Raw genomic sequence first — 13,511 nt, forward strand, 5'->3', positions numbered from 1 at the left:
GCTACCACCCAGATCCTTGCTTCCTGAAGGAGGCTCACAGAGACTCAGAGATTAGAAATCAAAACTTTTTTTTTTTTTGCAGTACACGGGCCTCTCACTGTTGTGGCCTCTCCCGTTGTGGAGCACAGGCTCAGGATGCGCACGCTCAGCGGCCGTGGCTCACGGGCCCAGCCGCTCCGCGGCATTTGAGATCTTCCCGGACCGGGACATGAACCCGTGTCCCCTGCATCGGCAGGCGGACTCCCAACCACTGCGCCACCAGGGAAGCCCAAAACTCTTAATTTTATAACTACAAGAGGTCATTTTTTAAAAGCATAACAACACATTTATCATTTGTTTTTAAGAAATTGTTTTTATTAATGATTTGTTTTTAATCATGTTTTTAATGAGGATAAAATAGGAGGATAGTTGATGTAAAAGCAGCCTATAATGTGTGAAAAACACAGAAAACAAGATTATTCTTGATGTAGTTGGAATCAGATTTTTCTTTCTATTAAGAAAAAAAAAAGACCACTCTCTTTTCCCCTCCATCTCTCAGATCCGTGGTGCACTATTAGGTAGCCAGCCTAGTTCCTTTCCCTGTGTTAGCTTTCATTTTTGAAGCTCAAAACTGTCTGGTACCAATGATATGTGAAAACATAAACTACAAAGAAGAGGTTACCATGGGGTTAAAATTTTAGATACTCTGAGATTCAAGAGAGAGTCACCTTTTGAAATGTCATAGTATTTTAAGAGATTATGAAATGGGCAGAAAGTGTGGAGGGTCCACTCTTGGTGGATATAAGAGCTATATAAGGGACAGAATCAGGTGAGAAAGCTCTGTTTGGGGCTGATGAAAAATGGAGAAGCTAGAGAAAGCTCCCAAATATTGAGTTTCATAGGAGTAATCTTTCTGCCTTTTGGAGCACAGCTGTCTGCTTAAACTTGATCTCTAACTGCTCACTCACACTGTGTACTTGCTGACATTCTGTGGCCTGGCTACAGTTTGGAAGACTACTTTAAGAACAGTCTTAAAACTTCCCTGTGTAAATAAGTTCTTTTTGTATTTATGGTCAGGGAGGTAGCTTTGTCCACCTTTAAACGGAAAGAAAAAGAAATGAAATCTCTTAAAGAAAAATGACCCTTTTAAGTATGTTTATGTAAGCATAGAAGTTTTTAAGAGGCATGGAATAAAAAATGGATCTGACTATTAAAACTACAGAAATAATCTCGAGAAATAGAAAGACAGGTGATTAGTCTTGTTCATTTGACCACTGCTAATGTCAAACCAATGTTTTTAATATTAATGGCATTGAAAAATGTGAAATAGAGCTTTGAAGCATTGACTCTAAACTTAGTTCCACATCATTAAGGTGCATACATCTCGGCCTGGAGCACATTTATTCATTTCATTTTGGTTTTGTGGCCAACCACTGCTTCAAATCGAATATCCTGTACATGATTTATGGCTGCCAAGGCACGTTCAGGAAGAAATCTGTATGAAAAAAAGATGAAAAAATTTCAATTTAAAATCTTTGACACCAGAGTTCTTTCTTGTTGTCAGTTAAAAATACCCTGAGAGTTATCTGGTTTGCATTTAGTTTTCTTCTGTTCTTTCTTCACATCTACCTATTTTTTTGTGTGTATATTTTAATACTCACAGTTCAAATATTATGCAAATATAAAGAAAGCACTGATATATACCACTCTTCTCACCTTCTCATATTAGGTAAACTATTATATGAAATCTTATGTGAGTAAAGACCTAAAACTGAAGACCTAGGCTTATTGCTATAACTGTCAATGAATCCTGATGCTAAGAGTTCACAGAGCAACACCACCAGAATCCATTCCATCTGCCTCTCCACCTCTCCTTGAGTTTTTACGGAATATCTATTGATATTATGCCCTCTATAATAAGGTAAAGTACTTTAAAAACAGCTACCCCCTTTGAGGAGCTTATTGTTTAGCTAAGAGGCTAAACAACAGGCTCAGATGGTTTCACTGTTGAATTCTACAAAATGTTTAAGAAGGAAATAATACCCATTCAACACAAGTTATTCCAGAAAAGAGAAGAGGAGGGAATACTTTCCAACTCAGTTTATGAGGTAAGTGTTATCCTGACACAAAAATCAGACAAAGACATTACAATGCAGTGTTGGTTTAATCTTTAAAACGAGTCAGTGTAATGCACCATATGAAAAAACTAAAATAGAAAGACCATAATACCTTAACATATTCAGTAAAAGCATTTGACAAAATCTGTATCTACTCTTGATGAATATGCTCATCAAAGTAGTAATAGAAGGGAACTTCTTCAACCTGATAAAGAGAAAATGAAAAAAATCTATAGCTGATATCATTCTTAATTGTGAAAGACTGACTACATTCCTCTGAGGATCAGAAACAACACTTGGATGTGTGTTTTCACCAATCCTCTCTGACATTGCATAGGAGGTTCTAGCCAGTGTGATAAGGCAAGAAATAAAAAACATATAGACTGGAAAAAAAAAGAAGTACAAGTATCTTTATTTGCAGGAAATATGATCATCTGTGTAAAAATGTCTGTTATAATCTACAAAAAAGCTACTAGAAGTGAGTTTAGCAAGGTTGCTAAATACAGATCAAAGTGCAAAAATCAAATATATGCTAGCAACAAACAATGGGAAATAGGAAAATTTTAAAAATGCCATTTGCAATAGCATAAAAACCATGAAATACTTTGGGATAAACCTGACAAAAGGTGTGTAAGATTTGTACACTGAAAACTACAAAATACTGTGTAGACATATTGAAAAAGATGAAAAAATAAAAAGATACCTTGTGCTCTTTGTGCTCTTGGATTTGAAGGCTCAATATTGTTAATATGTCTGCTCTCCCCCAATTGATCTATAGATTCAATGTAGTCTTAATCAAAACCCCAGCAGGCTTCTTTATAGACCCTTTATTTTTAGCTAGTTCACCATATTGCATTCTCTCTTTAATCTGTCTTTCCCTCAGTTAGAATAGTCTCTGGCAAAGACTGGGCAGAGGTGATAGATGGAGTAGAGAAAATGAATCATTCTCTTTTTATAGACTGAGTAAGGTAATAGTAGAGGAAACTTAACTCTTCTCCCCAGGCATGGAGAATTTCCATGGCAACTTTCACAACTGAAAAACTCTCCATAATGATAGCTCTATCAGTGTTGTAGTATTTTAGGTGTTTTGTGCTGTACTTACCTCTCTAGTGTTAGGAAGATATTGAGATATGATGGAACAAAAATCATTTTCTTATTGGTAAGTATTCCATCTATCAAGCTTCTTGCAACTTCATTTGTCTCCAATACAGGGAATAGTCTGTGATTAAAAAAGAAAAGTTTGGTCCTTTTTGTTGTTTTTTATAATTAACAAAAGCAGGTAAATTAACTTATCTTTTCACTAATTAGGATTTAAAAGCTTCCAGGGGCTTCCCTGGTGGTGCAGTGGTTAAGAATCTGCCTGCCAATGCAGGGGACATGGGTTCGAGCTCTGGTCCAGAAAGATCCCACATGCCATGGGGCAACTAAACCCGTGCACCACAACTACTGAGCCTGCACTCTAGAGCCCATGAGCCACAACTACTGAGCCCGCGCACCACAACTACTGAGGCCCACAAGCCTAGAGCCCATGCTCTGCCACAAGAGAAGCCACCACAATGAGAAGGCTGTGCACCACAATGAAGAGTAGCCCCTGCTCGCCACAACTAGAGAAAGCCCGCACGCAGCAACGAAGACCCAACGGAGCCAAATAAAGTATAAATTAAGTAAACAAATTTATTTTAAAAAATAATAAAAAAATGAAAGCTTCCAGGATTCACTGCACAGATGCCACCTGCCTTCCCTCCCCCATATGCTACACTGATGTTTTGTTATCACAATCTACTACTTTCACATCCAGTAGGTGTGTTTCATGGCTCACTCAGTCAAAACATCAAAATGGTGGTGAGGAATTAGATAATAGAAGAGAAGAGGAGCCAGGCAAGGAAGAGTAGTGGGTAGGACTGATCAAAGGACAGAAAGGAAACAACTGGCATCTTTCTTCAGGGCTTGTTAGATAGGAGAAGAGAAATCGTCTATAGCTAAGTACACTTGCTTTCTTCTTATGAGAAGAGAAGTCCATAGCTAAGTACACTTGCTTTCTTGTGGAGGTATCCCACAAAGCTGGATTGTTTTGAGGGCATTTAGTACTTGAGATTCACTGCTGACTTGCCTATGCTGAAGTTTAATGAGAATTCAAGACATGCATAGGGAGTATTACATTACAACTAGAGGTGTGACCTTGCTTATACTGAAGACTGTATACATGGGGTCTTGAGAAGTATTCATAACCACAGGCCAGTATAGAATGCCCATTAATGCAAGATGATGACAGGAAATTAAAATGTAAATGGATTGAAAGTATTGCACCAAAGTTAAGTTGTCTAGGCATAGGCTGAATGGCTTAGTGAATACAAAGGTTGTGCGGAGGAGTTAAGGAAGTAGTGACTGTTACAACTTCCTTCCCTGAGATATCATGTGATTTACTTCACATGATTGAGGTTTCCATGACTTTGAGTGGCAAGCCAGCAGAGAGTAATACAAATCAATAGTTTTCTAAATTATTGGGTACTACCTCTTCCCTCCCTGATTTCACCTACCTGGGTCTATCAACCCTGTCTCTGAGCCAAGCCTCACATTAGTATATGGACATGCTAGCCTTTGCCAAGGAAGTTCAGAATCAGGTAGTCTGGGTGAGACCAATTCCAAATTTTCAGCATTGCCTGGGTCAGTCCCCAGGGTCACCCCCAGGAACCCACATACCCGAGGTCATATTAGCCTTACGCTTGTCATCTATTTTGCCTTCCCCTCTGGAAGACCTGGTACTCTGGGCTCACACTAAGCCTGAATGCTTACCAAGAGGATTTGTATTGGGCCCAATTTCCTATTTAAGAAAACTGAGCCCAGAGTCCCAATTATATCATTGTATTTACTTACGTACAGTACCGTGTACTTGTTAAGTACTTGTGTTCTAACACAGTTAAGGACTCAACTGCCAGGGAGTGGCTACAGCTCTGGAGATGACGCAGCTAATTCAGAGTTTCAGAGTCAGTAGCTTTAAATGAGGCTGAGCTTAATAAAAGGGAATTTGTTAGCTCCTTTGAATGACTATATTTAGGACTAATTCCTTTCCAATAATAAATTGGCTTCAGATTAGCAAGCTCAGTATATTTTGTGAACCTGTAGCAGAATGTTTATTAGAATCGAGGCAAATTGTGAAGCAGATGTATTAATTTTAGGTTCCTTATCCTCACCTTTCCGCTTTTTTCCTCTCTTTTCAGGGCCAATTTCTCCTTTCTTGTCGTCTCAAATCCTCCTTTACCAGAAACAAAGTACTTGGTCAAGAAATTCACCTTGGACTTCCCTGGTGGTGCATTGGTTAAGAATCTGCCTGCCAGTGCAGGGGACACAGGTTCGAGCCCTGGTCCGCGAAGATCCCACATGCTGTGGAGCAGCTAAGCCCGTGCACCACAACTACTGAGCCCTCATGCCACAACTACTGAAGCCCGTGTGCCTAGAACCCGTGCTCCGCAACAAGAGAAGCCACTGCAATGAGAATCCCGTGCACCACAAACAAGAGTAGCCCCCGCTCGCTGCAACTAGAAAAAGCCTGCGCGCAGCAACGGAAGACCCAATGCAGCCAAAAATAAATAAATAAATAAACTTAAAAAAAAAGAAAAGGTCTCAGTTTAAAAAAGAAAAAAAAAGAAATTCACCTTGACTGAGGGGTTAAAGACTCAGCTTATTGCCGCTTCTAGGAACATTTGCATTTTAAAGGAGGACAGGGTGGTAGCCATGATCAAATGCATGTGGTTATATTTACTATGTCAATGTTTTCCAAACCTGCCTCCAGAGTTACCTGGTTTTCTTGTAAACAAAGCAAAACATTCTTGGAGCTCGTTTCACTCTACTGAATCAGAATCTCTAAGGAAGAGCCTAAGAACATTTATTTTTTATGTAAGCACAGTGATGATGCTTAGGATCAGGCAAGTTTGGAAAATGTTGGAGTCCTTTTTGCTAGCACTGTGGCCAGTGCTGTTGAATATGGAAAAGGGGAATATATCTGTGCCTTTCCATACTCTGTTGAGGAGGATGAACCGCAAGTGGGAGGGGGGAGGTGAGGTCACATTCGTTTTGGGGGTGTGGTTTCCCGGAGAGGACACTCTTGCCATCCCCCCGAAGCACACCTCTCCATCTTACCCACCCTCATGCTCACTCCCTCTTAACACCTGCGTGTGTTGAGTCTTTCCCCTGGACACGAATAAATACCCAATGCCTGATTCATTGGCAGCTGATCACTCCTACTAGCCCCTAATGCATTTTTCCCCTTTGTTCATCTAATTTCAAAGTGAAAACGTAAAGGCAATCCAATAACATTAATAAGAAATAATGTTTTTCCTTTTTCATTTGTTTTCTATTTTCTCAGTTGACCCACCTAAAAATTTCTCATGTAGAGTTCATACCAATTTCTCAGGCCATATTTCCATCTTAACTTGATTTTGACCTTACCTTGTGCTTGGGTTTTTAGTGAACCCGGTATTCACAAAAACTGGGCAGAGACACGAGGTTTTGATACCAGTTTTTCCCAAGGCCTCGAATTCTGATGTCAGAGCTCGGTGGAAGCCAACAGCAGCAAATTTGCTGGAACTGTAAGAGAATTATCCACCCCTGTTAGCTAAGGGAAAGTGAAACATTCCTCAGCTCTCTGTGAGAGGAAAATGTTGATTTTGTTTGAGAACAAATAAAAGCCAAACCCCCAAATCTTCCACTTGGTGGTCTATTTTCATTTACATTTTCTTATCTGATTTCACTGAATTCTGAATGTACCGATTTTTTTATTAGTGGTGATAACAATAGAACAAATTCTAATAACTTTGATTGACTTGCTTACTGCTCATTCTACCTATAAGGTTTTTCCATTCAATCTTTAAACTGTTTTCTAATCAGTTTTTTACTGCTGCTTTTATTTTGAAAAATATGAATCAGGAAAATCATGTTTAGAAAAACTATGTAACTAATATCTGTATTAACAAACTTCTGTGGGACTCTACACATTTCTCCTCTCTCTCTTGATAGTTTCTCTTTTGAAATGTGGAGTTCACTTTGGCTTCTTAATTTCATTGTGAAGATCTGGAGTAAAAAGACTTCAGGTGGTGTGGGTGTGTTAGTGTGTGCAACCTTCAACATATTACTTTGTCTTCTTCCTTTGATTTTCTGATCTTTAAAATGCTGGTAAGAGGGACTTCCCTGGTGGTCCAGTGGTTAAGACTCTGCACTTCCAATGCAGGGGGTGCAGGTTCGATCCTGAGTTGGGGAACTAAGATCCCACACGTCGCACAGTGCAGCCAAAAAACAAAAAAATAAAATAAAATTCATTTATAAAAAGATGCTGGTAATAAAATATAGAGCCATCTTGAGGATTATATCAAATAGCATATGCATAATAACTTTATTACCTATAAGGAGTTATGTAATGTTAATTGTAGTTTTGACCCAGATGACAAGAACCATAAAGTTAAAGGCTGGCTGCTCTCTTAAAGGAAAAGAAGAAAAGGAAAACAATTATTACATTGGGTTTCCACATTTCTAAACATTAAAACAATATTAAATGTTTAATCTGTGAAATTCTGATTTGTGTTTTAAGATGGTAGAGGCAGCTTGAAACAACCATATGTATGTGCAAGGACACCTTAACCTACAGTGAAAATTAACTACATCTGTGACTACATTTGGTGTCAGAAATAATTTGGTCCAAATTCAACCTTGAACATGGATGTGTAGGTAAGTAATAAACCAACTAACTACCCACCCCCATCCCCACACATTGATACACATGTATTGACTGTTACAAAAAGAATTGGCCAAAATGTTAACAAATTAAACTTTTCTATGAGGTTGATATAAGACCAGAATAAGGAAATGAGATGCCATTGAAGGAGTGTATGAAGAAAAAATATTTTGCAAATTGTGTGTCTTTAGGGAGTTCCCACCTTCGTCTCTTTATGTCCTTGGTAGAGCATGGAATATGCTATCTGCATCTTTTAATACGGTAAAGGCTTTCTCTCAATCCCCCCACCTCTCTCTCTCACACACACACACACACACACACACACACACAATCTTTTATGGCACAAGCACGCTGGAACATGCTTTGATCCAGGAGCCACTCTGTTAGCTTATCTTGGGCATGCAGGCCATGGCACAGATTTGTGTTCATTTGGACTTCCTTATATTTTGCTTCTTAGTCTGTGAGTTCCTTCTTTCTTTCTTTCTTTCTTTTTTTTTTTTTTTGTTTTTTAGTTCCTTATTTCCTTTATGAACATCTACTCATTACAGGATACAATGAAAACATGCTTGGCATTACTGTTTTCTTTCATTGCTCTGTGGAGGAGTTTTCAGAAATCTAAAAATATTTAAAATGATTTTTCATTTAAAACCAGTTTCCTTGTTTTAGGAGAAGTCATTTTTAAGAGTTTATTTTAAACGACTGTATACATTCTGTAAATCCAAATTACCTGCTATGAGACTTTTTTTAGCTTTTATTTTTTGCAAGGCATTTGACTTTTTGTCCTAAGAAGATTCAAAAATGAAGAAAACACAATTCTAGCTCTCCAAAAATAAATAAATAAAATAAAGAAAAATAAAACAAATCACCTGTTATGAGGACTGGAATCTGAGGTCTAATAAAACCTTAAAAGTGTAAAAATATATAGCACTGCTAGAAAGTAATACTTACCAATATGGAATAATATAAGGAATCACTCCGTGGCCGCATACTGAAGCCACTGTGACAATGTGGCCATGGTTTCTCTGCATCATCGCTGGAAGAAGTGCCTTTGTGATCTTCAGGATCATTGCAGAACCAAAAGAAACAATGACACAGGTGTTAAGTTTCCAAATTAGGTAGTTTTATTTTTAAGACAAAATGTCATTTAAGACAACTTTTTCGATGAAATGAAATACGTGCCAAGATTCCATGATTACTTCTCCACCGATGACAGAAATGAAAAAAAGATTAAAACAATTAGTTTGAGCTGGCATTGAGTGCTGTGCACTGCATACCACATGCCAAGAACTCATCTTAATATCCCTCTTCTTCCCTTCAGAGGGAATCAAAAATCTCTTTTATGGATCCATCATCTAAACAATATTATTAAGGGAAAAATTCAGAGTTTTCAGAGCTGAGAAAATTCCGTATGGTAATCTGGTATCATGTGATTTTTTTGTTTGTTTGTTTGGGGCTTTATCTTTCTAATGAGAAGAGTTAAAATCTTGTGTACCTATATCAAGTTGAGTAGAAACAGCTCAGTCCTGTACTGACCCATGGTCATTATGTACCATGATCAGATTTAATATCTCCCTATTTGTAATACTGTGCATTATATGTTGATGTTCCAGGAAACAAAAAGTCTTTCTTTACCTCCAAAAAGCTTTACTGTTTGGTGAGAAATATCAATATTATTTTATGAGAATTTTATAAACGCACCCTATGGACCCTGTGCAAATTCATAGAGCCAGAACTGCCAAACCAAGCCACCCCCAAATTCCTGACCCACAGAAACCGTGAGAGGAATATGAACATTTATTCTGGCTTTAATCCACTAAGTTTTGATAGAATTGTTATGCAGCTGTAGACAACGAATACATGGGGTCTCTCAGTAGTTTGGTGGTCATAATAATTTTCTCATTAGCATGTGTGAGGGGCTTGGGAAAATGGGGGAACACATCTCTTTTTTTCTTCTCTATTCCAGAATCCAGATCTGTCCTATGTTCTACACTAATATTGAGGCACTGGAAGATTAATTCATATAAATGCTCTCTACAAAGACATATTTCAGACTCTCACAAAATCAAACAATTATAAGAGGTCTGTAGAGCCTTATCTCTAAGCTCCAGCCTGACCTAGAGCTTTGCTCAGAGTTCCAGCCAGAAGAACCCCCAACCCCTATATAACCCAAGTAGTGAGTTCTTTGTCCTTTCTGTTCTAAAATTCCATGACATGAGGTCACAAGTGAATGTACACTGTATATATTTTCTCTAAAGCACTGAAAAGGTGTATACTGACAATCCTTAGGAAAGCTCCATGAATATTTTTTGAGCACCCAGTACATGCCAGGCTTTGTGTTAGGTACTGGTGGATAAGGCAGACTAACTAGCCTACATTCTGGTGAGTCGTGCCCCCTTGAAATCTGTGCCCTTCTGTCAGAGACACGAATATTGGATGATTGTTGTTTTAAGGCAAAGATATGGAGTTTCCCATTCAGAAGGATGTGAACTCAATTATGAACTTCATGTACCTTAAGAGGAATTGTCAGACATACACAAACTAGGAATATTTCTGACTCACGCTTACCCAAAAATGTCCTAGGATGTTGACCTCAAAAGTTTTGGTAATCTCTTCATCCTTTGTACTAAGAAGGTCAGCTGGATATACTGCCCCAGCATTATTCACCACGATAGTTACATCACCCACCTCTTTCTTTACCTGTTGAAATAGAAAGAACACATTCATTGGGTGTAGTATTGAAACTCAAAGTTTTGGGGCTGATATCATCCAGGGATTAGGTTCTTTATTCTGTTTGATGAGATCTCTCAGAGTTCAGGCAGGAAAGAGCTTTAGTCCAAAGAGTGGTTGCCAAGGAGACACTGTCATAAAGCTGGGGTAAACTGTTTTTTTTAACAGCTAAATTTCAGTACCCAGTACATCATAGATATTTTTTTGAAACTTATCAATAAAATGAAATTAATATTTGTGTTGATTGATATATCTGTTCTAACTAAATATTTTAAAAGTGCTAATTGAGTAATCCTGTTTTCACTACCTGCTAGCTACATGAACTTGGTCTGACACATCAGTTCTTACCAAACATTTTAAAAGTACTAATTGTGTAATCCTGGCTCTGCCACCTACTAGCTACATGACCTTGGTCTGGCTTAAACCCTCTGAATCTGTTTGCTCACCTGTCAAGTGAGGTTAAGAGGGTTATTGTAGGGATTGAATCAAAGGGTACAACCATTTTCAGAGTGCTTGGTCCATTGTATTTGATATTTACCCTTAAAAATTGTTATAATAATTATTAATATTATATTTTCTATAGAAGATTAGATTGGCACCAACATAAATAAAATCTCAAAGAGGAAATATTTAAAGGAAAAAATAAAGGAATTACTGCAAAAGTAATAGGACTAAAATGAAAGTAGAAAGTTATCCTTTTCCCTGGTGATCAATCTTTTCTCTGTCACTCTGTGCAGCTGCTCAAACTTCTGACCAGAATGAAATCGATTAATAATATGAAACAATAATAACAGGCAGAGTTGAGTGGATTATATGGAAGGAAAAGGTCTATGTCCTACCTTGTTCACACAACTACCTCAGTTAGCAGAGGCTAAAAAAAAAAACATCTGATTTAAATTAGGCAGTCATAAAGAATCTTTTCATATTCCATGTAAGGGGAGACAAAATTATGGGAAGAAATTTGTATTCTGAAGTCTCACCTGGTTTACAGAGTCATAAATCTCTTCTCTGTTACTGCAGTCTACCACAAACACATGTGTAATGGCCCCTAGTTTTCTGCATTCAGCTGCAGTTTCCTCAACACCATGCTGTAATTGGAAAAAAGAAATTCCAAAAGATGTAGGTCAGTGAGGGGACAAGAGTGAGGGAGAAAGCATTGGGGAAGAAAATTTTTTTAAGATTAAAATTCACGTCCAAAATGTCCCACTTGTTTGTAAGCAAATTTCCTGAGAGGCACCGCTTGCCTAACTTGCAGAGATTATACCTGGCTTTTCTGCCAGGGAAGGTTCATGTTAGTCTCACGTGTTTTCACTTGTTTTGCTACATTCTCATAGCTTAAAGGACATGCTTGAAAGATGTTGCTCTTTGTGGTGTCATGAAAGGAGATGTTTGAGTATGGAGAAGAATACTCAACAATCTATTTAACATATGCTTGTTGAGCACCAACTATGAAATAGGCAGTAAAGCACCTAGCAGACTGTAAAAATTTTAGGATTGCGTGCATGTGAGAGAACGCACGAAGAAATTCTGTCACATATTCTTTGTTTTTTATTTGGTTTTTGCCTTGCCAGACCTTTAAAAAATACATTCCTAGCTCAACAGTCTGCTCTGGGGCCAGGTTTGGTTCATTGGCTGTAGTTTGCTAACCTCTGTTCTTGCCTATCCTGTGAGGTATTGGGCTGGCCAAAAAGTTCGTTCGAGTTTTTCTGTCAGATGTTCTGTTCGGTTTTTCTGTACGATGTTCTTTCTGTTACAGAACATCGTACAGAAAAACCCGAACGAACTTTTTGGCCAATCCAATATTATCCCCATTTCAGATGAGGAAACTGAGGCTGAGAGAAATTGTCTGCTCAATTTAAACAGTTTGGAAGTACCCTGGCTCCTGAGTCTATGTTATGAAACTTGCATATCATGGCATAAAAATCACTGCTAAGGTCTCAGTTATATTCCCTTCATCAAACCATCCTGATGGGGACTTCCCTGGTGGTCCAGTGGTAAAGAATCTGCCTTCCAATGCAGGGGACGCGGGTTTGATCCCTGGTCAGGGAACTAGGATCCCACATGCCGAGGGGCAACTGAGCTCTTGCGCTACAACTAGTGAGCTCGTGCGCCTTTACTAGAGAACCTGCGTGCAAACTACAGAGTCTACGTGCCCTGGAACCCGTGCACCACAACTATAGAGCCCATGAGTGCTGGAGCCTGTGCACCACAACGAGAGAAAACCTGCATGCCACAACTAGAGAGAAGTCCTCACGCAGCAATGAAAGGTCCCACATGCTTCATTGAAGATCCTACGCCACAACTAAGACCCGGCACAGCCAAAAATAAGTACATAAATAAAAAATAAATCTTAAAAAAAAAAAAAGCTATTGGGTGCCATGACCATAGTCCTCTTCCAACTCGCTCTCTGCAACTAGATGTGATGGGTAATATGGCACGTGTACTTTAAACAACAACAACAACAACAAAAAACCCATCCTGATGCATATGTAGAGTAAGGCTCCAGGGAATTTAGTTACCAAACTTCGAGAAAGAAAAATACAAATATAAGCAAATGTTAAGTCAAATAAGTTTTTAAACACCTGTCTCACTTGTAACTTTAAAAGGTGGGTAAATGAATCCAATACCTTATTAATATCCCATAGAACCAGTCTGCTCTTCTGTTTTGCAAATTCATAGGCAGTATGCCTTCCTATTCCATGCCCAGCTCCTGTAATGAGAACAATCTCCCCAGCCACAGATTTTCTCCTCTGGGGAATGAAAACCTTCACCAAGGATTCTAAGTAGGAGTAGATGATGATGATCAGAAGCAGGAGGAGATCCAAGATAATATTCATGGCTCTGCTCTGTACTCTTCTCCTCTGGTTCAGTCCCTGTCTATTCCCAGCAAAGAGCCACCCTCTTCAGAGAGCTCCAGGGAAGAGCTGTGTTCCAGGTGTTGATGGGACTGGCAGGGGTAAGCT

At 38.6% G+C, this 13,511-nt stretch overlaps 1 protein-coding gene across 1 annotated transcript; it reads right to left on the reverse strand.

Moving 5' to 3' along the window:
• Window positions 1–325: 325 nt before the first annotated feature.
• Window positions 326–13,511, reverse strand: HSD17B13 (hydroxysteroid 17-beta dehydrogenase 13). Its single transcript, XM_081241194.1, has 7 exons — window positions 13,176–13,511; window positions 11,529–11,636; window positions 10,387–10,518; window positions 8,770–8,876; window positions 6,543–6,680; window positions 3,199–3,315; window positions 326–1,474 (listed from the first exon to the last, which is right to left on the reverse strand). Exons 1-7 carry the CDS (start codon window positions 13,383–13,385, stop codon window positions 1,384–1,386), a joined length of 903 nt encoding a protein of 300 aa, XP_081097320.1. The 5' UTR covers window positions 13,386–13,511; the 3' UTR covers window positions 326–1,383.

This window comes from Mesoplodon bidens (genome assembly GCF_964165515.1).
Source record: "Mesoplodon bidens genome assembly, chromosome: 1".
Lineage (NCBI taxonomy): Eukaryota > Metazoa > Chordata > Mammalia > Artiodactyla > Ziphiidae > Mesoplodon > Mesoplodon bidens.